This window comes from Lodderomyces beijingensis, assembly GCF_963989305.1.
Source record: "Lodderomyces beijingensis strain CBS 14171 genome assembly, chromosome: 3".
Taxonomy (NCBI): domain Eukaryota; kingdom Fungi; phylum Ascomycota; class Pichiomycetes; order Serinales; family Debaryomycetaceae; genus Lodderomyces; species Lodderomyces beijingensis.
Window position 1 is genome coordinate 2,149,912 of NC_089972.1, and position 26,617 is coordinate 2,176,528.

Sequence of the window (26,617 nt, forward strand, 5' to 3'; positions counted from 1 at the left end):
TGAGCAGTCGTGCCGGCAGCTCGTAAGTGTATTTTTTGGAGACGGCAGCGCCGGTAGATGTGGTGCCAGTAGCGGTAGTTGCCGTAGTAGTGGTGGTAGTCGTATCAGGAGTGGTTTCTGTCTCTGTTGTTGGACGGGTATTAATTACGATGTTGAAAGCAGGTTGGATTTCTTTTTTTCTTTTTGGCTGTGCTCTAGTGATCGCGACAGTAGACACCCAGTATATAGACATGCAGAGATCTCTAGTAGACGTATAATACAAGGTCTACATGTTTCGCTAGATAGATCTCCTCAACTTCAACCACTCAAACTGTTGGCTTCCTTTTTTTTCTAATTTTTTTCATCCACCACTTCATTTGTCTCGAGTTTGAGTTCATTTTCAAAAGTACTGAGGTTTTCTCTTTTTTTTTGGCGGAGATCATGGCGAAACCCAAGCCTACTCAGAGACGCAGGCATACAAATTCAAAGCTCGGTTGTTTAAACTGCAAGAAGAAGAAGATCAGGTGCGATGAGCGGTTACCGCTGTGTCAAAACTGTTTAAAGGGCAAAGGTGACACTTGCTCTTATCTACTGCTATCGAACAATGACATTGAAAAGTTGAAACTCACCCACTCCTTGCGGAACTCGCAGAATAAACTCTTGCAGCGAAGTTTTCGGTTACCAGCTACTTCACTGCTGCAAGTGCCCAAAAGCAGCCACATGAAGCTTTTTTCTCCAGTGCATGACTATTTTGCAACGAGCAAAAACGACGATGGCGGCAGTGTATTGGAGTTTAAGTTTGAATTGGCAAACTTGCCCATCTGGATACCTCGGATTCATTACCCACCGCTTCAGTACAATAATTTATCGATGCAGGATTTCACGGGCGAGTTCAAAGTTATGAACGATGACATTCTAAGCGATGCAGACTCGGAGGAACAGATGGCAAGCACAGGTGTGCTACCTCAGGGATTCGACTACAAGATGACGTTTAAGCGGATAAACCGCAGTGCGTTTGTTAAAGTTGACAAGCGAGTGACGATGGTGCCGAGGATTGTCACCGATTTCAGTCACTATATCGTTAGGGGGGAAAATGTCTTGCTCGACTATATGAGCGACTTGACGCTCAAGAAATATCATGATCCTGTCCTCACGTGCGGGTTCCAGTGTTTGGGAGAAATCATCATCTTGAATAGCCACCGACAATACCCGCAAAGAACTCAAGATTCGTTTCTCAACTCGCTCGATACGCGGGCCTTGGAGCTATTTAGCAGCGGCCAAAAGGCCTTGGACCAAGAGATGAAGCGCATACTGCGCCATCTGGACCAGTACCCGTTTGAAAAAGTAGGGGAAGATATCGAACTAGTTGCTTACGCGAGTCACTTGTTCACTTTTTCCCTTTTGATGATGGGCGGCGGAATGCAAGCATTCTTTAATGCTCAGAAATACGCGATGCTTGGGTTCGAAGTATACACGAAGCTAATTGAGCAGAATCCTTCGAATATGAGACCCATCATCAATTTTCTTCAAAGCAATTTACAGCATAATCTTATTAGCATCAACATCCCTTCATATTATCCTCAGTTCTTGTTTGAAATCGAGTCGAACTTGAGCAGTCTAGAGTTTATATACACGGATTCAGCATCGTTCACCAACGTGGAGGAAATCAATCAATCGCTTTCAACGTTGCAAGCTCAATCTCATTCTTTGCTCAAGTTTCTAAGAGACAAAGTGCTTCCTATTTTGTTCACAATGAGAAACGAGGACTTTATCACTACTTACCCGCCCAATGTAATCTTTGAGATACTCCGAGAATGGCATTCGATATGCCCGTCACAGGCGATGGCGTACAACCCAAGAATCGACAACCACCATTACGACGAATCTGTTTTCCTCAAGGATATATCAACTCCATTGTACACCTATTTTTTCGCTATTGCAGCGTCGTTGGATGCCATTTTCCCCGCATGCAAGTACCTATTTAGTTTAACGTTTATCTTGCCTACCGCGGGTAAATTGAACGAAAAAGACACCCTTACGGTTTGCAAATACAACCGGTACACACAAGAGTTTTTCAGTCAACGAATCGATGAGATGTTGCAACGACACATTTGCTACGCGTCGAGACTATTTGCGTTTTTTAAGCGGCGCTTTATTTTTTACAATAACTATTTGCAGTGGTCGAATTACTATGACCGCGTCGAGCTTGTGCAAAACAGGTTCCAAGCGAGAAAGGTTGTCAATGTTAAAGAAACGGCAATCCAAAGTTTCAACACCACCTTGATCCGGCCCGAGCATTACCCCACGCGAGATAAACTGGTTGGTCAAGATGTAATGTCGTATGTGAGTTTCAACCGAGAAGACGACTCCGTGGTGAAGAACTTGTACGCGAGAAATATCGAAACGTTGAATATTTTCAACGAGTCGATGCTCTTGCAGTATGACTATGAGACGATGCTTTTGTTGAAGGATTATCGGCCCTTGGACGATTGCGATGAGTTTACTCGAGCATTGTTGAGTTTCAAGGACATTCGAGATTATTTTGAGGACAAGGTCAAGATTATAAATTATCTTAGCGATACATGATGGTTTTAATAGAGATGAAATTTTGATAAAGTGATATAGATTTTTCAATGATAGAAGTGGGACTCGGTTACCTGAGACATTCATGTGATAGTCAGCTCAGAGTTTGCCACAGACTTTTGAAATCTAGCTCCCTAAAGGTTGTAATTCACGATTGCGCAAGTCGTCTTGCTCTCGCGCGCTCGTTTGCACATCATCATCATCATCACCACCACCGACAAACAAAAAAAAAAAATATCGGCACCACGAACCACACATCCACATTCACCCTACTCCATTCATCACATCCACCACAATCAAACATGTCAAGCATAATACTTCCAGGGGACAGCCTACCGTCAGACTCCAATGTCACCTCAACCAAGATCGGACCGGGCATCTACAAATACCCGCGCACCCAAACCCTCATCCCGTCGGCCGCGGGCATCTTGCAATCGCCCAACCCGGACCTCATCTACATCGAATCCAACACCAAGCGATACGTCCCGCGCGCGCACGATTACGTCGTGGGCACCATCGTGGGCTCGATAGGCGAATATTACAAAGTTCAGCTCCAGCTGTTCTCTCCCCCTGTCATGCTTCCGTTTTTGGGGTTTGCTAACGCCACGAAGAAGAACCGGCCGAACTTGAAAGTGGGGCAGGTGGTGTATGCGCGCGTTGTGCTGAGTGATGAGGTTGAGTGTGAAGTCGTGTGTTATGATGCGGGGAATGCGCGGGATGCTGGTGGATTTGGTGTTTTGGATGAGTCTGGGCTTGTGGTTGATGTCGAGTTGAATTTCGCGCGCGAGTTGTTGTATAATGCGCTGCTGGAGGTGTTGGCGTTGTTGAGTCGGAAGGTGCAGTTTGAAGTTGCCGTGGGGATCAATGGGCGCGTGTGGATTAAGTGTGGCGATGGCGTTGGTGGTGGTGGAGAACAGGGGGATAAAGTTGGTGAGGGAGAAGATGGAGAGGAGCAAGGGGAAAGTGATAGGGGGAGAAGTTTGAAGAATTTGAAGGATACGCTTGCTGCTGTTCGATATTTGAAAATGTGCCAAAGTCGTCAACCTCTGGAGTTTGAGCTGGCTTTGAAGGATGCTTTCAAAGGCGTATAGAAAGAAATCAAAACAATAAAAATCATTCCATTTGGTCTTTTCTTGTATTCTGGTGATGATCTGGAGTGGGTTTGGTCGAGGCCCATCGCGCGAGTTTCACGATGGAGCGAGCGCAATATTTTTTTCTCTTTATCTCTGTTTATATACCATCGTTTGACAGTTGAAATATCAAGCGAATCCACACGGGTACACCATGACTTCACCGACACTTACCCCAGATCAAGCCACGCGGCAGCGCAGAAAGATAGAAAAGGACAAGAGGCGCAAAAACTATCATGACCAACAAGTACAAGGCACGAACAACTCGTCGATCGTCTCGAAACGCAGCGTGGAGAAATTGTACTGCCGCGAGATCCAACCTGAGCTCGGTTCATGGTTCTCGCATTTCGTCAAGGGCAAATTCAAACGGCGATCCCCCGCGATCAACCGCGGGTATTGGATTCGAATGGAGAGTGTCCGTGCTGTGCTTTTGCGTATATTGGAGTTGAACTTGGGCAAGCGTGTTAATGTTGTCAATCTTGGCTGTGGGTTCGACCCCTTGCCTTTCCAAATGTTAAGCATGCTTGGTAGTGGTGGTGGTGAATACGATTTGAAGTTTTTTGATGTGGATTATCCCGACTTGGTACGGGAAAAGATTAAGCTTGTGAGCGAGGCGGCTGAGATTCGAGATTTGATTGGTTGGAAAAGTGGTCAAGATGAGGATGCTAAGCGCGGGGAGATTTGCACTGACGCGTATTGGCTTACTGGGTGTGATTTGAAGGATTTGCAAAGTTATCGAGATTTGTTACACAGGATCCGCAACCAGGGTGACAACAATGATGGCGATGATGATGCAGTTAGTATATTTATTGCAGAGGTGTCGCTAGCTTACATGAAACCTGAATTTGCCGATCCTGTAATTGAAGCCAGCTCCAGACAGCCCAATTCGCATTTCATCATGTTGGAACAAATCATGCCCGATGGCGCTCACAATGCCTTTGCCACCAAGATGCTTTATCATTTTGAGCATTTGACAAGTCCCATACAATGCGTCGAGTCGTACCCTACGAAACGGCTACAAGTTGATCGGTTCAAGCAGAGCTATGCCGAGGTTGAAATTAGGAATCTATGGGAGAATTGGAGCGGTTTAGTTGAAGATGCAGTAAAGACTCGCTTGATGCAATTGGAGGAGTTTGATGAATGGGAAGAGTTCATTATATTTTGCCAGCATTACATGGTGCTCCATGCTACCAATTGCACAGCTCAATTGGTCTATAAAGGTGATGGTGATGGAGCCGATGGTGATTTGATTTATGAAGATTTTAAAGTGGATCTGGATGTTACATTTGCACACGAGGCGAAATTTGAGTCGGGGGAGAAAATGTTGCAAGTCAAGTTCCCCGCCGTCGCGGCATTGGGTGAGACAATATTTGTCAATGGCGGATTGAAGCAAGCTCGAGTTGATGAGACTTTGTATTTTGATTATGCCACGGGTGAAATGGGACTTGTCAAGGTTATAGAGGAGAAGGGAGGAGGAGCTATAGTGCCATCAGCTCGTGTGTGTCATAGTTTGACCAGTGTTGGTGGAGAGTTGATTCTCATTGGCGGTAGAACACGACCTGGTGATTACAAAGATGAAGTATTTGCATTTAATGGAACCAATTGGAGCCAAATTGGCCAGTTAGATTTGAAGCGCGCGAGACACTCAGTGGTGAAGGTTAGTGAGCTGGAATTGCTCATATTTGGTGGGTTAAGTGGGGTCAACGAGAAGGACGACGAGCCCGCAATGGGTGATTTGTTCCTACTTTTCAATGTGCAAAGTCGAGAATTCCACAAGGTCAAGGTCAAATTGAGCGGAGATGGAGATGCAATGGTCAATTTGATGAGCGCAAGCATGGTGTATGACGCTGATCAAGGTGTCGGGTACTTGTACGGAGGCATGAGTGATGTCTCCATACCGAGAGTCAACGATAAGCTATACAAATGGACACTCTATACACAAGGTGATGATGATAATAATAGGGAGAGAATTGTCCATCTTGAGGTTGTGTTTGAGAGCGCCTTTTTTTCAAGAATCGGAAGTCGCGCTTCTCTAATTCAAGATTCGCGCAAATTGTTGATTGTAGGTGGTGTTTCGCCCACTTCGATACTAACACGCTTGACCAACGTTATGACGTTGGATGTGCAAAGCTTCCAATTCCGCAGCGTGGAGATCCCCGAGCTGGTGTATGCCCTATGTCCTCCCATATTTATAGGCTTTGGATACGTTGAAAACGTTGCCAGCGGTGGAGATGAAAACAAGAAAATGAGCTTGATCGTGGGTGGAGGTGCCGTTTGTTATTCGTTTGGAAGTTGCTATAATCTGGTATATAGATTAGAATACTGAAAAAGAAAAAAAAACCACCACTAAGAGCTCAACACTGGCTTTTTGCTATGCTATATTTATGGTCTATGTAGTGTTGCAAAATTTGCAAACTCCGAGTGCCTTTGTGTTACACTACCAAAAACAAAAACAACTAAAAACTCAACTGGGAGAAAGTTGCAAAAAAAGAAAAAAAAAGCCCCCCCCCACACACACACACGATGGGAAACCATCGAGCGCTTGAGTCATCGTAGGTATACAGGCGAACAACATCAACCATCCAACCAAGTTTCGTCTCGTAAGCCGCGGAATGAGACAAGCGCAAGCAGTATCCTCGGCTTGGCCACCCCCATCAATCGTCCAATACCCACAGTTCGCCGTATTATCTTTACAGCAAATTACAAACACCAATAAAAGAAACACCTGGGGCAGAGACAGAGAGCTTGTTGTCGTTACAACTTAAACTCTACAAAATTTGCAACAGAGTGAGCAGACTCTAAGAATTTTTTTTTTTCTTCTTGCTCAATGTCGTTTTATTTCAAAATGAAAAAAAAGAGAATTTGTAGATCTTTTGTTTCAGTTTGAATTGGTCAAGTGAGGGGATAAGGGCTGGACTTGAGATGATGGAAGTGAGAAAAGGGGTGTGGCGGACGAAGAAGGAAGTGGTATACCCCCCGTACTTTGACGTACGTATTTTACTCTTGCTGTGCACTAATTTTTGGTGAATAAAATTCAAATTGGAAGATTACCGGAGACTGGACTATTTATTGTAATTCAAGTGAGATATTTTATAATCTGCGAGGTTATGCTTGTTTAGGATGGAATTTCAGGGATCATGCGATGCCGACCACTGACGTAAGCTTTTCTTCTGAAAAGAAGGGGGGTGAGTAAGAGAAGAAGAGGGCAAAAGGACAGGTATAGGGATGCGGTTTCAAGAATAGCGTATCTTGATGTAGATGGAAAACTAGCTGGGTTTCGTTTTCAAAAAGTGTGCTGCTGTATTTGGGAATGAGAATTTGAATGTGGTTGCAAAAGGAGCGAAATTGAGGGAAAATAAAATATAACGAGAGAGAAAGAGAGAGAGAGAGAGAAGGGTGTCGCGTTGGGTCTGGCCATTAGCCACGGCATGGCCTTTCAGTTTAGGGCTCGGATGAGAAGTTTGACAGAGCCGATATGCATCGGATGAGCGAGTCTCGAGTGTAAAGGGTATATAAATGCGTGTCTGGTTTTGGTAGTACAAATAATATGGGATGGATGCTACGGCTTCTGTATCAGTGCATATACATATATAAATATGTGTATATTATATGAGCGAATCGAGCAAGTTTTGTCAAATTTTCTTTCTTTCTCTTGTAATTATGGACTCATAACTCCGAAGGCTAAAGGAATAATGTGGAGAGAAACAGACAGAGAGCGACGGAGACGACATTTATACGATGTGCTTTGGGGGTAAAAAGAGCAAGTTGTCGGCGGTGTTTACTCTCAACCTTGGCTTGCAATTGGATTGGTTGCAACAAGATTCCGAGCCAAAAGGTGAGGGGGGTAGAATTTGCACGCAAGAGCGCACCAGGCTGCTTCCTAGTTCCCTTTTCAATGCTGGGACTTGTTGGTTAGATTGGGGGTTATCAGGATTTTGATACCGTGGATTCCAGTTGGTTGGGTATGGGGGTAAGGGGGTATTTGCGGTTACACAAACGCCACTAACAATAGTTTCGTTGGGGGGTTAAGATGGCCGGGCGCTACCAAATGTGAAATCGATTTGGCGCTCCGAGATTGAAAGAGGGTTTTGTGTCAAGAGAAGAAAAAAATTATAGTTGGAACAGTGCGAAGCAGCTGAGCAGCTCAGCGGCCAAGATGGTGGTGATGATGATTATTGACACCAGCGATAACAAGACCGACCAGGTCAAATAGAGACTTTTCTAAGGGGTTTTTTTCTCTCGAAGAGTTACTGACTAGAGACCAAAAAAGGGGAGGGGGAAGTGGAATTTCAGGCAAAAAAAAAATGAATAGAAAATAGCAATTGTAAACCTGATTTCGCGAATCAACTCGGTCAATATCAGTCAGTCTCCGAGCTGTTGTCGCTGTTATCCCGTGGCCGTAAAACGGTTCAACATCATATACTATTACCACCCTCATCTAGTGCTGTCGCTATTCACCACAACGAATTTTTTTTAAAAAAAAAGGAAGGAGAAAAGAGAAGGGAAAAAAGAAAAGGCATATTGTCTGATGGTAGGTGCCGGAGAACAGGAGAGCCAATAACACTTTCCCGCTGCCGGTGAGGTCATGAGTCGCAACAGAAGAAGTCTCATGAGGACACTGTTGATTTGAGCGTGAGAGAGAAATGTGCACAAGTACATGTAAAAATATAAGTGAAAAACATGCTGATAGTGGCAAGTGTAACCTGATTATTTAATTCTTATCGATGGACTGAAGTATTAGATTAGTTGTCCTCACCAGCAATTTCTTTATCGGCGATAAAATATCCCTCCTCCCGGTGCCCCTTGTTGAAATCAGCTATCTGACTGAGAGAAGGACGGGAAACAACGAAAGAAATAGAGCGAGGGCTGCTGAAACTTGCAGCGTTGTGCACCAAGGTACCTCACTGTCAAAATGCCCCCCCCCCTCTACTCTACTCTCGGCTCTGGTCTACTCGATCATATAATTACGGTATTTTGTCTTTATCTCTAGAGCAAGTTTGCAAACGTGAGAGTGCGGGAAGGCAAGGTCCACTGCGAGAGGAAAGTTATGAGCATTTAAAGATACCAAAGCGCGCAAACAACGTCATGACATTGCTCTCCGAAGCAAATCAACACCGTGCACCGATTGGAAAAAGCAAAAAAGAAAAAGAAAAAGAAGACACCCACGGTCTCGTGGGGGGGATGTCCTGACTCTTCCGTAATGCCCGCAGAAGTAACACACACACGAGTGTGTCTGTGTGTGTCAGCTCTACCCCAGCCCTCATCTACCTTCCCGTGTAAAAGTGTCCGTGTTTGAGCGCTTGAGACTGTCTCTGTTAATTACGGGAGACAGTCAGCTGTTGGCGTGTTGGGTTGCGTCTGTCTGTTGTCGGTGATAGTAGCGACGGTGGTGGTGGTGGTGGTGGTGGTGGTGTGTGTTATTTGTCGTCAGTTTCTCTGCCCGCAGTAAAATAATGTCTCTCTCGCAGGTTTAGAATTAAAATTTAAACTCGGAGTAGTAGCCCACTGGAACAAAGAGACAACGGCGTCTCCAGTGGGAGGGTATAAATATCTACAGACTACCAGTCTTAAAGTCCAGGGGGGGAAAACTGCTATTAAAAAGATACAATACCTCTGGAAAGACACCTGAGTCAAAAGACGCCCCCCTGAGAAAGAGAAAGCGAAAGAAGAAGAAGAAGAAGACATTCACCGACTCCCCCCCCCTTTTCTTTCATTTTCATTCAGTATTCGTTTTCCCATAGAACAAGAAAAGAGTATATGATAATACATCTGCATCCTTAAAAGAGGAACCTTGACAACCAAAAAAAAAAAAAAAGAACAACAAGAACAGGTATATATAAAGAAGAGGAACTGAAACTGCTGGAGCCCTACATTGCTGTTGTTGTTGTCGTCGTTGTCAGTTTTCTTGTTGGTTCATACAAGACTCCCCTAATTTTTTAACCCCCCCCCCCCTTGCTGTCTCCTCTGTGTGTGTGTGTGTTTTTGGTTCTTTTTTTTTACAACACTTTCATCACTTTCAACACTGTTATGCAATCACCACTAGTTGTTGAACAACCAAATAGCCGCAATGACACTACTACTGCCGCTACATCCACAACTAACACAACAAGCACAAATACAAGTAATACATCGCCAGCACCTGGCGCAGCTGATGTGAGTCAAGACATGGACACCGGTAGGGACTCGGATACTTACAACCACATGGCATCATCATCTTCTTCGTCGTTGCCTCCTTCATTTGACTTTGCCAACGGGGCTGCTACAGCTGGCGGTGCTGCCGCAGGTGCTGCTGCGCCGGCCATGCTGCATTTCCACCAGCTGTTGCCCTTGCACGACTGCAACTACAAGATTACCTCGCCAACTATTGAATCAGTCGATAGCAAGAAGGACTCAAACTTGTCGCAAACCAGTTTTGATCACCGTGAACCAAGGGAATCACGCAACAGTGGAGGTGGTGGCTATTTTCAAGATGTGCACCCCCTGCAGCTAAAACATCTGAAACACCTGCAGCAAGCCCACCATCAACCAAATCCCAATACAAATACTAATGGAGATGGAAATGGAAATGGCACGGGCTCGGGCTCGGGCACGCTTGTTTCTCAACAACCTCCCAACCCCAAGACTGCAAAAACGACTGAAGTTTCCTCGGAAAACCCCTTTAGAGTTCAGGGACATGACCTAGAACCACCCCGGAAACCATCATACACCTACGAATTGAACTTGCCCTCCTTGTCAATTCAAGAAGGACAACAGCAGCTGCAGCAACATCAAAATCAAACTTCACCAACTGCTAATGAGCATCCTTATGGTCGTCGGTTGTCGGACGAAGAATACGATTTCTTGCCCCTTTCCATGAAATTTATGCATAAACCCCCGAGGTCAAGAGACTACTTGATGAAGGCAAACGATCCCACCAAGGCCAATAGCATTTTTAACAAGAGAATATCATCAGCATCTCCAACTTCGTCGTCAGAAGACATCTCGCCCGCCGTGTCGCCGAAATCATCGCCAGGCTCTATCTCGTCACCTTTAGCAGACGAAAATCTCGATCTTGAAAACTCAACAATTACGTTGAAAGATACCACTGACTATTTTACTCATAAACCGCAATTAACTAGAGAAGAAGCTACAGGAGAGGCCAAAACAAGAGCAGGTGCAGGGGCAGGTGCAGGGGCAGGTGCAGGGGCAGGTGCAGGGGCAGGTACAAGACCCCCAGCACAAGAGCAAGACCAAGACGTTTCATCAGAACATGCCATTACATCAAATCCAAATTCGCCATCTTCAATTGCACATTCGCCACCACCAAATGCAACCCCTTTCTTCTCCCCTCCTCACTCGGGGTACCAACTTGTTCGCAAAAAGTCGGGAGAATTGGTCAAGCCTTCACTAAAGAGTCCCTCCATGTCAAATCTTGAAAAACTAAACGTGCGGCCAAAATCGTTACCAACTACACCAACTTATAAACAGGTTCATTTTGGCGGCTCTACCGATATCAAGTATTTCAAAAAGAAGGATACGCCATCGGCTATTTCCGCGTCAAATTCACCAATAACTAGTCCCATGTTTTCCTCTGCAAGCGACGGCGACGGTGACGGCGACGACGATGACTACGATGATGATGATGATAGTAACAGTAACGACACAGCTAAATATGACAAACTGGACAAGTTTTTCCACATGTCGGGCAACTTTGCTGACCATCTTCATGATTTCAGTCTTGGCAACTCCAGGTACCCCAAAACCAAAGCCAAAACCAAATCTGCATCTTCTACTTCATCTTCTTCATCTTCATCAGCTCCACAATTGATTAATTGGGACTTGAAACTAACCAATTTCCCTCCATTGTCGTATCTTCGCAGAATCGAGCAAGGATCGCCCGTGTTTTTGGAAAAGATTTTCATTTCTGCCGATAAAAAGTATATGCTCGGTCACATTGCAGTCAAGAATCTTTCATTTGAAAAATACCTTACAGTGCGATATTCCGTGGATACCTGGATGACCATCATTGAAATCCCTACAACTTATACTCCAGATAAAATTGATGTTTTGAAGCGAAACAATTATGATCGGTTTGTTTTCAAAATCTCACTAAATAATTTGTTCAACAGTTTCAAGTACTCCAAGAATGCCTCCTCGTCAACTGAATCATTGGTTGACGATGACGATGACGATGATGATGATGATAATTATGTCAATGGAGAATATGATAACGACGAGCAACAACGTGTGGAATATAGAAAAGAACGAGTTTATCAAATGTGTATCAAGTACTATACTCAAGGTGCAGAATACTGGGACAACAACAACAGCAAGAATTATGAAATCAAACTAGCTAAATGCATTTTGCCAGAGCCATCGGCACGTACACCAACCAGTAGGCACGACTCCAAAATCCAGGACCACGCCAAGAGGCCAAGGTACTCGTCGTCGTATCTTAAGAGAGTCATGTCTGATTCCGAGATTGAACTCAAGGGAAGTGCCACCTCCTCCACGGCCGATGTGGCCAAGGAAAACACTTCAAAAGCTGTTGATGAAAATGGCGTCAAGTCCCCAGGCTCAGATACAGCCGATTTCGTTAATAACAACTACTATCTCACTTCACCCTTGCTTTCGTCGATTTACAATTCAAACTCGCTGGGCGGAAAGAATGCCGATGTCGACGAATACTTGAGAAACACCGAGGATGCACAGATTCAAAGTAGTAAACACCGAAAGATTCAGCCACCCATGCAACAGGTGGCCAAGAAGCAGCAAGCTGAGCCGAAATACAAGTCTAAATTTGTCGATCAATTCAGTCGCAATGACAATAACCCGCCAAGTTACAACTCCAGCACCACAGCTTCATTCTCATCTTCTTCCTCCGGGTCTACCTCCTCGGGCTCCTTTGGCTCGTTTGATGGTGCGCAGCCGGCACAAAGAAGTGCTGCTCAAGCTGCTGCTGCGCGAGGAGTTGGGCTAATGAACACCAAGTCGTACAAGGAGCTACTTGATAACTACTGTTTCTTCAACTCTGCCAGCGATGGCAATGCCGCAGATCAATTTGGCAACGGCAATGCAAATGGCAGCAATGGAATCGCTGTACCGGGCAAAGACGCCAAAAGTGATTCTTCATTTACGGTTTCCTCATTCTTGGGAACTTGAAAAAGGAAAAAAAATAGCACTCATCACCCTCGTTTTCTTGATTCTCGATGATGGTAAGTACCAATGTCAATACATAGCCCATGATTTTAATCATAATCGATAAACAAAACCGCAAACTATCTTGTTTTTTCTTCTGTTTTTTTTTTGCCCATGTGTGTGCCGTCGTAGCCGCGATATGTGTAACATTTTTTTTTTGATTTTTTGATTTTTTTTTTTTGGCTTTGTGTTTGTGTTCCTCGGAGATCTTGAGGGGTGATGATTCTTTTTGGTCTCAGGACGCGTCGGGTGAAACTTTATTTTTTTCGTGCCGGACTCCCGTGGCTTCCACGAGATGAAGTTTCTGATGATTCGGTTCTTTGTCTATATGTTGCGGTTATGAAGCTATGGTATTCACCGATCTGGTCCATCGGTGGAGTGTTAAAGGAGGGGGATAGGGGGAAGTGGGGGTAAAGGTTTGCGCTTCGATGCGAGCTGTCTTTGCTTCACCCAGTCTCAGTCTCAAACTCGAAAATTGCAAGGCTCGAGGATATGTAAATTTCGAGATGTTTTGCTCCTCGACTTTACACCACCTGCAATGTTAATGATTGAGTCTACCGTTTTGTAGTAGCAGGAAAAGAGCAGGATGCAAGAGGGTGTTCTTACGTGGATGAAAGCGGGAGAGCAGGGGAGAGATGGGTGGGGCATTATTTTCATTCATACTGGTATATCACCAAAAATTGATAGTAAATTGACCAAAAGCCCAATACAAAGTTTGCTCCGAACGTTGAAATCTCTCCAATGAGTAAGTCTTTGATGTAAATTGGTGAACTTTTTTAAGTTGACCCCTTGGCCCTTCTAGGTCAAGTTAAAATATTCGTTTCTGGAATCACCTGGTCCCACCCGAGTGTGTGCGCGCAAAATACAAACAGAACCCACGTCGTGGATCGTGGAAAATTTCAGCTACGATGATTACCCGCCATGGACCTTGAATCAAAGAGACTGTTCCAATATCATTGACCCAAACAAAACCTGTTATTATAACACCTATAAATTACTCTAAAAAAGCGAAAAAAAAAAAACTTCGGTTTAGTCAAAGCAGTACATTTTGACTTCTCCGTTCTCCATACCTGCAACAAACCTCGAATCGCTGAGTCCAACACAAGAGACACTGGAACTGTTGCCAAACGTATGCAAGCACTTGCCATTTTGCAAGTCCCACACTTTGATCAACCGGTCATGAGCACCGCTGACTATTCTAAACGTATCAGCAGCTATCGACCATACACCTTCAATGTGGCCAAATTGTGTGCGAATGCATTTCCCAGTTGACACATCCCACAACTTGATTGTGTTGTCCAATGAGGATGTAAGTAAATGTGTAGGTAACGAGCCTGAGGTGGTACAGGATGAAGCAGATGCAGCAGTTGGAGCCGATTGACGAGATGGAGCCGTGGCGCTGCTGGTGGTGCCATTGTCATCGACATTCGGCGCTTCTTCTTCCGTCTCACTTGCATCCTCAATAAAGTCTTCTTTATAAGTTAGTGGAATGACACATTGGACTTGGCCTATATGGCCATTATTGTCCAACCCGCCAAAAATCTTGAGACACTGGTTGGTATTCATGTCCCACATTCGGATAGTTGTATCGTCACTAGCACTGAAAATGGTATTGGAACTAGGATGGATTTTGACACAGTTGACCCAGTCTGTGTGGCCGCGCAACGTGTAGCAGGTTCTCGAGTCAACGTGCCATACACGCACGGTGTGGTCGGCCGATCCTGACACAATGGTCTTGTTGGAAAAATCGACACAAACGACGGCATCGTCGTGGCCACGATAAGTAGCGATGCATTGGCCCGTGTGATAGTTCCAAACTTTGATAGTGGAGTCCAATCCTCCCGTGATCAACTTTTGATTGTCAAATACCAAGGAACGCACGCCCTTTGTGTGTCCACGTAAAGTCTTGACGCATTCTCCAGATTCGATTTTCCAAATCTTGATGGTTGTATCGTATGAGCCAGTCATGAGATATTTCCTATTGAACTGGAGACATGTTACTCCATCGGTGTGGCCGACAAATGACTTGACGGTATGGACTCCCTTTCTCCAGTTTTTTTCCAACTTGAATCGTTCAGAATAAACGGCTTTCCATGGCCGTTTCTTGAGTAGTGGTGAGGGATTATCAGTGGAAGATCTGCTATCAGACCTTTGCTTTTTCCGCGCTGGCTCATCCAGTGCCAGCGACAAGCGTCTTTGCAACAAAGTGCTGTTTCCTCCTTCACCATGTGTCTGAGACTGAGTCTGTGTATGTGTATGTGCCTCGCCTTCTTCCACTGCTTCGTCCTCTGCACGTCGTATGGGTTTGATATCCTCCTCGGCCATTTCTCTTGCACGCTTCATGTGCATCAAGGGTAACCCCCAGCCACAGTTGGGGCATTTCCGGTCAATGTGCTGTTCGCACATGTGGTGCCATACTCGGTCGTCATCGGCCAAACTCTTCCATTTCCTAGAGACTTGAGCTGCATTGCACAAGCTGTTGCAGTCCAAATAGCATAAAATCTTCAAGGAGATCTCTTGGGGCAAGATGGAAATGAAATCAATCTTGATCAAGGTCGCGACTTCTTGCGATATGAAAGACAACTGAGGGAAACAGCACTGGGTAAGTAAACCTTGCAACATCAACTGCCTGTGGTGCACGGGAGCGGCACTGAAAATCGACCACACATGGCTAATGGCTCGCTGGTCTCTATTTGGCAAATTCTCCAACTTGTTTTGAATGTGCTTCATCTTGACTTCGTCTGTGCGCTTGTTGCAGATGATATCGGGGTTATGTCGATAACAATACTTGTGAAAGTTGTCCTTTGGAATCATATTTTGATCGCTGATGTGCTTGACCAAAAAAGGGGTCACGACAGAGACTTCCTGGCTGGACGCGCTCGATATCATTACTTCGGCTGAATCTAGCGTTGAAAGGTCTGGTGAGTTTGCTGTTGAAAATGTATTGGAGTTTTGCGAAAAGTCGGTCACAATCGTTGATTTCGTTGAGAAATGTGCAGGCATAGGCAGAGTCTCTTGCCCCGTCAGTTCAATTCTTTCATCTACTTGGTGGTTTTGCTGCTGCAAATTAGGCAGTGACGGCTCAGTAGCTAGTGCATTAACTATTCGATCGAAATTGTTCTTTCTACTTGTGTTTGATGATGATGATGATGACCATGGCGCACTGGATCCTTCCGACAAACAATTACTATGTAAATCCATCAGTCACGCTGTGAGTGTGTAATAGTCTCTCTGCAAACCGATCGCCTGGAGACGCTGTTGAGCTTGTTGAAGTTGTTGAAGTTGTTGTGGCTGTAACTGCTGTGGTTGTAAAAATTTTGGCAGCTGAAGTTTTTTTTAATCAACGTGGTGGAGAAAGAAGGAAAGAAGAAGGAAAAAAACCACCCACACCAACTGCTAAGACTGCTACTGTTAACGTTGTCTCAAGATAACAATCGAAATCGGTTCGGGATATCTCAGGTGAAACTTCAAAAACAAAAAAAGAGCAAAATTTGAGGCGTCTTTCCACTTCAATATATACATGTAGTTATGTATTCGCGTGCGGAAAGCTACATGCAGCCTGAGGCCATCCACATCTATATGTATATGAACTCCTTTGGTGGTTCCATTTGTAGAGGCGCAAAATTCAACCACTGTGGAAACGCGGGAAGGCAAACAAAAAAACAAACAAAAGTGTGGCTTCCAGTCTTTAGATGTTGCCTCGAAACTGTGCCACCACTATTATCACCACCATGCGTATAGTGTCCTTTTTGCCCGGTGTGAAGGATCAAGGGGACGGGCGAGACGAGGAGGAGCATTAAGTGTGCGGTAACCGCGATTCAAGCTCTCTTTGGGAGACACCTTGCACAGTAGACTGGTATCGGAAGTAGAGCTGGCCACTACAAGAGCTGAACAGCAAGTACAATAAGGTTTCTTTCTTGCCCTTTCTGCCCACCGTTGAAAGGTTATTGCGAAGGAAGAAACTGCGGAAATTGTAACGCTTCCTGGTGGCGGCGTTGTTGTCCACCACAATGAAATTGTGGCCCTAGCGGAGATTTGGCAAGGAGGTAAACAAAAAAAAACTACAACATAAAAGGCTCCACACTTTTTGACGGTAAAGACAAGTGACGTCTCCCCCCCTGGCACTACTATCTCCGGTTTGGAGGTCTCTATCGTTTTCTCGGTTTTCGAGTCCATGCTGTGGCCAGCTGCTCTGCTGAAGGTGATTCGCCTTTGCTGGAAAAGAAACTCTCCACATTGTAGCTCAAGTCACGTGAAATTTCACTGTCAAGAGGGCAACAGAGAGACAGGTATTTTATCTTGCACATAAAAAAAATCATAATCAAGAAGGGTAAGATCCATCTCGGGACATCCACTTTTTTTAGATTGTAGTGGTTTCAAAATGGGTAATCTCACAAAAACTCATTTGAGGACATGGACATGTCGGCTCGGGTCCAATTTATAACAAAGATGGCATCATGTCAGGTTTGATTCTTGTAGCGCGACTTTGTAGACCTATGGGTGCAAAATAAAATGTAAAACATACAACGAATGTTTCCCTTTTTTTTACATCTCATTTTTCCAGCGTTTCTGATTCGGCAGCTTACACCTCTACGGGCTCGTCTCGTGATCCATCAACGTCTCCTTGTCGACTATAGTGACAGATGTCAATATCCTCAACAATACATGGCCGTTTGTTTGTCACTTCTCTTGCAAGCGGAACCTTCTGGTAGCTTCCGGCATCGCAGGAAACGAAAAAAAATTAGGCGAACGCGGCTCATCACACATTATTGATATCTATAGTCGCATCCAATGTATTATATAGTCTTCCCCCCTCGTAATCTCATCGCTAGGATCTCATGAGCGGTTCAGAAAGCCACATCAATAAAAAGCCAAGATTGAGCATGTCCGAGGAACTTAGCAAGGAACTGCAACCACAACAGCAACAACAAGAGACTCAGGAAGCGTTTGCTTCCGTGGGAGAACAAGCACAACAGGTCGACAATTCCGTGAGGCAAACGGGAGCTCATGATGCCGAAGGCCATCCCGTGCAAGAAGTCGAATCCTTGTGCATGAACTGCCATGAAAACGGCATAACGAGGATGCTATTGACGAGAATCCCATTTTTCAGAGAAGTCATCGTGATGTCGTTTGAGTGCCCCCATTGCGGGTTCAAAAACAGCGAGATTCAAGCTGCGGCGCAAATCGCGGAAAAGGGATCGAAATACGTTTTGAAAGTTGAAGATGTGAAAGATTTCAACAGACAAGTGGTCAAGTCCGAGACTGCCACTGTTAGGTTCAACGAGTTGGACATTGAGATACCGCCCAAGAGAGGCCAATTGATCAATATCGAGGGTCTCTTGCAGGAAATGATCTCCGATTTGGAATCGGACCAAGAGGAAAGAAAGAAGATTCAGCCTCAACTATATGACCAAATCGATGCCGTTATCAAGAAAATTCAACTGTTTCTTAACGGTGACCCGGGCACGTTGCCGTTGACTGTTAGTGTCGATGACCCAGCGGGAAATTCATGGATCGAGTATAAGCCTGGCGAAGCGGCGCACAAGTGGGCCATGTACGAGTACAATAGAACACCAGAGCAGAATGTGTATTTGGGATTGGTTTCCGCAGATGAAGTTGCTCAGAACCAGCAACAACAACAAGAAGCAGCAGCAGCTGAAAAGACAAAATCTGCACCAACTACTGAATCCACAACTGCAGACCACAACCCCAAAAGCACGGGCTTTTTATCCGACCAGACCGATATCGAGAATTTCGAAAACGAAGTTCAATCCTTTGCAGCGACGTGCTCGACGTGTTACAAACCATGCGAAACGCACATGAAAACCGTCAATATCCCCCACTTCAAAGACGTGGTGTTGATGTCGACCGTGTGCGATAACTGCGGCTACAAGTCGAACGAAGTCAAAACGGGCGGCGAGATCCCTGCTCAAGGCAAGAAAATCACCCTCAAGGTTGATGACCCCGAGGACTTGAAAAGAGATATACTCAAATCTGAAACTTGCGGAATGAACATCCCGGAGTTGAACTTGGACTTGACTCCAGGTACATTGGGCGGGAGATTCACTACAATCGAGGGGTTGTTGACTCAGGTATTGTCGGAGTTGAATAGTCGGGTCTACACTCAGACTTCTGATTCGATGGATGCAGAGACGAAGCAACGGTGGGCCGAGTTTTTCGCCAAGTTGCAAAGTGCCATCGATGGCAAAATCGGCTTCACTATCGTAATGGAGGATCCATTGGCTGCGTCGTATGTCCAGAATGTTTACGCACCGGATAAGGATCCAAATATGACTATTGAAGAATTCGATAGAACTCATGAACAAAATGAGGATTTGGGGTTGAATGATATGAAAACGGATTAGAAAAGAACTTTATAGAGAGATACGATGTTATGAGGTGATGTGTAATACAATTATGTGCACATACATGTATATATACATGTATATATATATATAAATACTAAATGCATTAGATGCGGATATACTCTATAAATGACTCTAAAGAATTTGTTTCTTATTTTCTTTTTTTGGTAAATGCTTTTTTTTGTAGTTTGTATTTTGGCTCACTTTGGTTTATGGTGTTTGGCTTCATTCAATGCATCTCTCCACGGTGATGACCCAATGAGTTCATCAACCGATCTAACGTCATCCAGCTTATGCTCTCCCTTCGTCTCAGACGGATCCAAAAATGGAGACACTGAAATATCGTCGTCGACAACTTCTTGTATACTGTGGCCAAACACTTTACCGCTATGTGGGATCTCGATGTGTAAATTTGGATACCTCAGCGGAGAAGTGGTATATTTGGTGGTTTTCTGTATTGGGGAACTTGGATAGTAGACTCCACTTGACATGCTTTGATCGCCATAGATGAATGAGTTCCTCTGAGTCTGCTCAAACGCAGAATCTTCAAAATCTTCGTCTTGCATATCGTCGCTTCTTTCCTGCTGTGACACTTCAAAGTGCGAGGATTTAAACTTTGGATCCAGGCTTGGCTTCTTTTGATTCACTTTCTCGTCCTTTGACTTTTCGGGCTCGTCGCTGACAAAGATTGTAGGTGCACGATCGGTGTTTACCCATAGATTTGCATTGGCCAAGTAGCTCCGCCTATTCAACTGCTTGTCAAATGCAATGTCGGCATCTCTGATCCCGTGTCTTCTGTTCTTTTGGTATTTCCATCTGCAAGCATAAGCAGCGATGGTCTCGTAGACTCGTTTTGTGTAAAGTCTCTTCATTACTTTGCTCACCAATAGTCTTCTCTCCAAATAGTCTATCAAGTTGAAACATGTACCAGTGTCAAATGTTGTGTACAATGGTAGCTGCAACAAGATTCTCGTGAATGAAATACCGCTATCGTCATTTAATTCCATGGTCAACAACGCCTCCTCGATAAACATTTCATAAGCTCTCCGTCTGGCTCGGACCTTGTCGATATCCATTTGACTAACGGTTTGCTCAATCTGGTCAAAGTCCACGGTCACGTCGTATGGATCGTGAGGATTATTGCGCCGGATCCATCTCTTGCACAACTCCTTGATCTCCAACTGGCCCGTGTAAAAACGAAATGACAATGCACCTTGCAAAGAGTGTAGCAACTTTGGCAAATCAATCGGCTTGATATAGCCAGTGCCTCGAGGGTCGAATTTCTGCCAGGTTCGTTTGAATTTCCTAATCTCCTCACGTTGGATCAAGTCGCTGTATTTAGACTTTTGATTGACGTAATCAAAACTGTCCAAGATCAATGAAATGAACATGTTTAAGAAAATGTACATCGATATGATATTCCAGGAAATGAACAATATGTAGGCATACTGTTTACTTCCACAATCATTGTGATCCAAATTCTCCCCATTCGTGCAAAACGGTGCTGCCAAGGTGTAATCTTCCATGATATAGTTCCACCCTTCTCCAAAACTACATCTGAACAACACAATCAATGTCTTTGGAACTGATCGCAAATTCAAATTTCCTGTTCCATTTGGCCCAATCTTGGTCAAGCCAAAGATTTGGTTCATGGCAATGGCAAATACTAAAAAGACAATGATCCATGTAAACGACAAGGACAAAATCGAAGGTAACGATGCCGAGGCAAACCTAAGAAGCTGGCTCAACCTGTTGCTTCTTGGAATGACAAATAAAAGTAGCACCACCAAAAACAACTTGTTGAAGTTCATAAACGGCGAAGATTGCTCGATATTGTAGGCAATGGTTGTTGTTACAAAGGCACCAAACGAGGCAACCAAATTGAAAATGTTCCACTTGTAATGAATAAAAGTCTTGAAGCCCTGTGCTATCGCCAACATCACCGCGTTGGCAAAAAACAAGGCAGTGGCAACTGTGTAAACAATCATCCGAAATGTGTTTAATCCATCAGACGAAGGAAAACACTCCAACAACAACGCCAAAGTGTGTAAAAACAAAAAGCAATTCAAAGTCCTCGTCCATATTTTATTCCTTTCCACTGTCATCCTGTAGCAGAATCTGCGGAATGGGGATAAGCTCTCAAAGTCTTTTCTTTTCGAAGGTTTCACTTGCACCAAGATTTTCTTGACTTGGTACCACGAAATTTGATCCGCTGTCATGTATGCTCTGCCTGTGGTGCGTGAATAATTGCTGATGATGACCGAAACAAACAACGTCAAGATGAAAACAATGCTCAAAAAGTTGAAAAAGACAATAAACACGCCGTTGAGTGGAGTGGCATTTGTTTCAGGGACAGTTCCCACACCGGTACTGTTCATCAAGTTCTTTAATAAATCGGTCCATCCTTCTAGGGAAACAATCTCAAACAAGGTGGCAAATGCTGAGCCAAATCTGTTAAACTCTAGTTGAGGATTCGTGTAGATATTGGGGCTAACAATCTCCCAGTTGAAAACTTCATTTGTATATTCGTTGAAGCATTCCGCCCGCTCTGAGTTCCCGTCCAAGCAGTAACCGAGCCGGCCATTGAAAATGTTTAACCCCCAAATCGAAAACGGGAAAAGCAAGCAAAGCGATATGAGCGCCGCGTTCAAGATTTTCCCAAATCCTGCAATCATGGTGTTGTGGAAATTCGACTTTGCCGTCTCACTGATGGTCAATAATCTTAAGGCTCTCAATGCTTTCAAACCTCGGACAATTCTGGAGAGGTTGCCGTCATTCTTGAGATACGCGATTGCTTCGATCCAAAGGGATACCAACACCACAAAATCAATGAGATTCCATGACGAGCGACAGTAGGCGTTTGGTGTAAAGATGAGTCCATCTGCAAGTACCTTGATGAGAAACTCGACAGTAAACACTAAAGCAAACGAGTACTCTGACCAAAAGATCCAATTTGACTTGACATTCATTCTGTAGATCGGCGTCATGTAGCACGCGAGAATCACTAGTCCAATAGTAGCGAGAAACATAATCACGACAATTGTTTCACTAATGGGCCTAAACGGCTCAACTCCCTGGATCCTCTCTCCATAACTGGGTTTGACCATTCGCTGGCATAGTCTTCGAAGTTTATGGCGCGGACTCATGATGTAAAAGACATAGTTGTATCTGGGATTGGCCTCCAAAAACTCGTTACGCTTATTGATCAAGACCTTCCTCTCCTTCATGATCGTGGTGGCAAAGTTGGCCGGTTCAAAGTTTTCAACGACAAAATTGTTGTGTCTTCTGGACACTTCAACGTGGAAAGGGTTGGTGAGAAAATTAAAAGCTCGGGCAAAGTTGACTTGAAACCATCGCTTCCATTTCTGCGACGGCATCATTTTGATGACATTAAGTGAGTCTAAATCGTCGTCGTTGTCAATTTCATTTTGAAGATCCTTGTCCAAAAATTCTTGCACTGCTGTGCCGCTCAAAAGCAAATTCACCACAGCCTTTTCGAGCTCATCCTTTTCGTCTCTTTTTCTTCTAAAGAGCTTGGTTTTTATTTTCATCAATAATCCTGATTCCAGATCTATATGCTGGAGCCTGTTGGTCATTATATCGATAAACTGTATGAGCTGATGCTTGCGTTTAATCTCCTCCGAGACCTCCAAAGTTTTGGCAATAACAGCAATGAAAATGTTCAAGATGATCATATTCGATAACATGAACCACGCAACCAAGAATATCGAACCAAAACATCTTGAAGAAGTGGTTGTGGCGTACTGTTGCAACGAGTACATCACATCGGTCCAATTCTCAGTCGAAGTGATGACATAAAGTGCAATGAAAGCGGCTGGCAATGTATCCATGGGGAAATCAACATCATCAATCTCTTCAAACGGTATAGCCCCTTCAAAATACCTGGCCAAAATGATACTGACCAAATACAACAAAATAAAGTAAAACAATGCCAAGTCAAATAGGGCTCGGAAGTTTCCCATCATCTTTAACCACAACTTGCTCGTGAAAGGTGTGGCCAAGACAACCCTATAGAACCGCATTAGTTGGAACATGGTCAACCAGTAGTATGCGTGACCAAGTTTTTCCTTGATGGGAGGAATTACAATCACGATGCACATTACCCCTAAAAGCAAATCAAAACTGTTGCGTTTGGGGTAAAAAAAAAGTCTCCACCGGGGGAGATACAAAATGAACCGAACGACAATCTCGATTGCAAATACCGCAGCAAAGGCAATTTCAAACCGGTCAAGAATTTGGCCACGGCTAGTGGACATTCGACTCGATCGGAAACATTGGGCAAACAAATTGGCTGCAACGGCAATGATGAATACAAATTCGGCTTTGTAGTAGTATCTTAGCCACTTGTTGGCTCGCTTCAATTCTTCCAATTTTTCTTGAAAGATCTGGTCGTTGGCAGGGAACCCAAGAAACTTGCTCATAAACTTTTCATTGCTCCTTCGAGCTTTGTCTTCGGCTGCTTCCAACCGCCTCATATTGAAAGAGGCCACAATCACGGCGATAAACACATTCAACAACCACACCGTCATGACAAAGATACAGGCAATGAAAAACAAACATGCAGCCATGTTGTCGGAATCCATGGTCATGTACATAATGTCCGTAAACGTGTTGGCGCTCATCACTACAAACACCATTTGCAAAGACTGCAAGATGTTATCGAAGCTCACCGTGCCGTTGTAGGGATTATCGCCAGTAACACATCGCGAGTACTTGGGACAGCGGAACCCCTTGATGACCCCTGAAGAATGGCCTTCGCGAGTGATGTAGGACATCTTGTTCCCATTCAAGCCAATAAAAGATCCACAATACAGGTCCTCATTGATAAACGTCTCGGACGCGTCATCCGGATTGGTCCACTCGCAATGTCTGGTGAGCGACGATTTAAACGATTGCACGCCAATGATGCCAAAGAATAGCCAAAAGCAGGCAATGAAAATGGAAACGTCAATGAGCTGCGGGATAGCTGCTTTGCATGCTGCTAGAATCGTGGTGGTACCTGCCGTGAGATTACATAATCTCAAGATTCTCAAGCAGCCTAGCGAGCGGAAAAGCATAATGTGGTGCTTGGCATCATACCTGTTGATGGACAATAAGAGTGACACCCAAAAGAACACCATGGACAAGAAATCTAAGCGGTGCCAACTGCTTCTGAGAAACGCACGCTTTAGTTGAGTTTCGTCAACGGACCCATTAGCTGAGTCAGACATGAAGAAGGTGTTGGTGGACCGCAAATGGAAATTGCTTGAAAAATCGCGTTTGCGCACCGGGGACAGGCTAAAAGTCGTGTTATGAAACAGGTCCAAGTTGTATTTGCTTTTCAAGTCTGTCTTTGAGCCAAGAAGTTGCTGCGAGCTAAGGTCCACGTCGCTTTCCCTGGTGGCATCGGTCATGTCAAATTGCTCGTCGCTAGAGCCATTCAGGTCTTCCGACTCCACAACCTTGGTGTTCCAATCGTGCCGACGTTTGATATTCCGCTTGTTGCGATTTGTTTTAAGTAACCTAAAGAGCTTTTTGAGGTAGTCGGCACCAAAGTCAAGACGGCCAAATTCATTCTTGGGGTACAGGAGATTAAGCTCCTTGAACATAACGCTGTCATCTAACAACCCATAGGCAATAATCTGAGCAAAAATCTCAATTGTGTATATGACATTGATGAGAATTAATAGTATATCTGCCCAGTTGTTTCCCGAGTAAAAATAGCCTGCCAAGGCATGTGGATCCCATTGCCGGTAGCTCAACAAGATCACTTGTAGTATTAAAATTGCCAACATGAATGTATTTGTCAAGTTGTTTTTCAATACTAGATGGCAGATTTTCCGCACACGTGAATTGGGCGAAAACAACTTTAATGACTTTCCATACAACTGGCGCATTCTTGGTCTTGGCATTTTCGCAGCAGCAAATGATTTCAGGGTCGTTGCAGATTCGTTAGGTTCATTAGGTTCATTAGGATCGGTAGGTTCGGTATCCTTGGTGCGCAATGTATGGTTCGAGATTGTTTCGCTGCCTGGCAAGTTATGGTCCTGCTCGGCTTCTTTAGATTTCATCCTCCAGATGCCCAAACCTTTACTTGTTGATTCGCTGGTGTAAATTGAGTCTGCCTCTGCCGTGGTGAGGGTGACATCTGGTATTGGTTTCGGTTTGGTGGTAGTAGGTATAGGTGAACGTCTAGGCAGGGCAGCACTTTTCTTGGCTGGGGAAAACTCTACATCATCAAAAAACGAGCCGTGTTCTCCAACCGGTGTTTTTAGCATCAAGCTGGTCTGGGATGGACCTGAATGCACCGATATTGCCAGCGCCAAGTCCTGGTTGTTTTCGTTTTTCAAATGGTCTCCAGCACCAGCAATACGGTTGGATATTCTCGTCAATGCGTCAGCAAACCGCGTTGGTGTCGGACTCGCTACCGGTGGTGGGTTTGAAGGGTGCGGCGATGGTAGTTTCAAGCCTGGTGCTTCTAGCCAGGTTGCGCTTATCGAAAGTGCCTCAGTGCTAGCTTGTGCTGGAAAGTCGAGGCTGTTGTCATTATGAAACGGCGATCGACGATTGACGGAATTTTGGCTGATGGATCGGGAATTGCCGGGCCTTATACTGCTCATATCTTGAAGTGGTATTGTTGTTGTATACTCGGCTGTCTCTGTTGATTGCTTGTCTCCTGCCAAATCATCTCTCGATACATTGTGCGAGGAAACGGGGAACCAGTTTGCGCCTTTGCTATCGGTGCCCAAGGCGTATTTCAACCCTTCTTTGAGATCTTCCAAGTAATCGTCGCGTAGAGATTTTTCAACGAGCACAGCCGAGTCGTTCTTTGATAGAGTTGGCCGTCGATCTCGCATGGACTGGACTGTGTGTATATTGGAACTTTCGCTAAGCACGGATTTTCTGTCGGAATGCAACGACAGCCGGTGGAGCCTGGTTGATCCTTCAACGTCGTCTCCCAAGCGCTGGTACCCTTGACGTGATTGTGCTTGGGAAGCCTCAAACATGCTGCTGTGTCTCCTCCAGTTCCCCGAGTACGACTTGTTTGGGTCGTACTCCTCGTCGTAGGAAGCAGAAACTTCTCCTCCCGACCGGGAGTCGAGGATGTCCAAATCCGGATCATCGTCGTTGTTGTTGCCAAAACGATGGCGGTGGTTCTGATGATGGTTATTTGACAAAGCGGCCTTGGAATCCAGCCAATGCCAATACTTGTCTCCTGAGTCCATTCAAATTTATGGTGATTGACTCTCTGTGTGTGTGTGTGTCTTTTTGTTTTTGTTGTTGGGGTAAATTCTATATTCTGTTGCAAAACGGTATCATGTGGCACGTATATTGAAGAATCGAAAAAGTTGATGGGCCCGGGAAAAAAAAAAAAGATACGAC

At 44.7% G+C, this 26,617-nt stretch overlaps 7 protein-coding genes across 7 annotated transcripts; 5 read left to right on the forward strand and 2 right to left on the reverse strand. All coding sequences in view use genetic code 12, as the record gives it.

The window, feature by feature from the left end:
* Positions 1-420: 420 nt before the first annotated feature.
* Positions 421-2,565, forward strand: LODBEIA_P30140 (uncharacterized protein; the record flags this gene model as incomplete). Its single annotated transcript, XM_066973078.1, has 1 exon — positions 421-2,565. The coding sequence occupies one exon, from the start codon at positions 421-423 to the stop codon at positions 2,563-2,565; it is 2,145 nt and encodes a 714-aa protein (XP_066829952.1).
* Positions 2,566-2,864: 299 nt separating this feature from the next.
* Positions 2,865-3,653, forward strand: LODBEIA_P30150 (uncharacterized protein; the record flags this gene model as incomplete). Its single annotated transcript, XM_066973079.1, has 1 exon — positions 2,865-3,653. The coding sequence occupies one exon, from the start codon at positions 2,865-2,867 to the stop codon at positions 3,651-3,653; it is 789 nt and encodes a 262-aa protein (XP_066829953.1).
* Positions 3,654-3,846: 193 nt separating this feature from the next.
* LODBEIA_P30160 (uncharacterized protein) lies at positions 3,847-6,018 on the forward strand (the record flags this gene model as incomplete). Its single annotated transcript, XM_066973080.1, has 1 exon — positions 3,847-6,018. The coding sequence occupies one exon, from the start codon at positions 3,847-3,849 to the stop codon at positions 6,016-6,018; it is 2,172 nt and encodes a 723-aa protein (XP_066829954.1).
* A 3,701-nt stretch (positions 6,019-9,719) lies between these two features.
* Positions 9,720-12,833, forward strand: LODBEIA_P30170 (uncharacterized protein; the record flags this gene model as incomplete). The annotated part of the gene is made up of 1 exon (XM_066973081.1): positions 9,720-12,833. The coding sequence occupies one exon, from the start codon at positions 9,720-9,722 to the stop codon at positions 12,831-12,833; it is 3,114 nt and encodes a 1,037-aa protein (XP_066829955.1).
* A 1,065-nt stretch (positions 12,834-13,898) lies between these two features.
* LODBEIA_P30180 (uncharacterized protein) lies at positions 13,899-15,872 on the reverse strand (the record flags this gene model as incomplete). Its single annotated transcript, XM_066973082.1, has 1 exon — positions 13,899-15,872. One exon carries the CDS (start codon positions 15,870-15,872, stop codon positions 13,899-13,901), a length of 1,974 nt encoding a protein of 657 aa, XP_066829956.1.
* Positions 15,873-17,707: 1,835 nt separating this feature from the next.
* On the forward strand, positions 17,708-19,234 carry LODBEIA_P30190 (uncharacterized protein; the record flags this gene model as incomplete). The annotated part of the gene is made up of 1 exon (XM_066973083.1): positions 17,708-19,234. The coding sequence occupies one exon, from the start codon at positions 17,708-17,710 to the stop codon at positions 19,232-19,234; it is 1,527 nt and encodes a 508-aa protein (XP_066829957.1).
* Positions 19,235-19,434: 200 nt separating this feature from the next.
* LODBEIA_P30200 (uncharacterized protein) lies at positions 19,435-26,460 on the reverse strand (the record flags this gene model as incomplete). Its single annotated transcript, XM_066973085.1, has 1 exon — positions 19,435-26,460. The coding sequence occupies one exon, from the start codon at positions 26,458-26,460 to the stop codon at positions 19,435-19,437; it is 7,026 nt and encodes a 2,341-aa protein (XP_066829958.1).
* Positions 26,461-26,617: the final 157 nt, after the last annotated feature.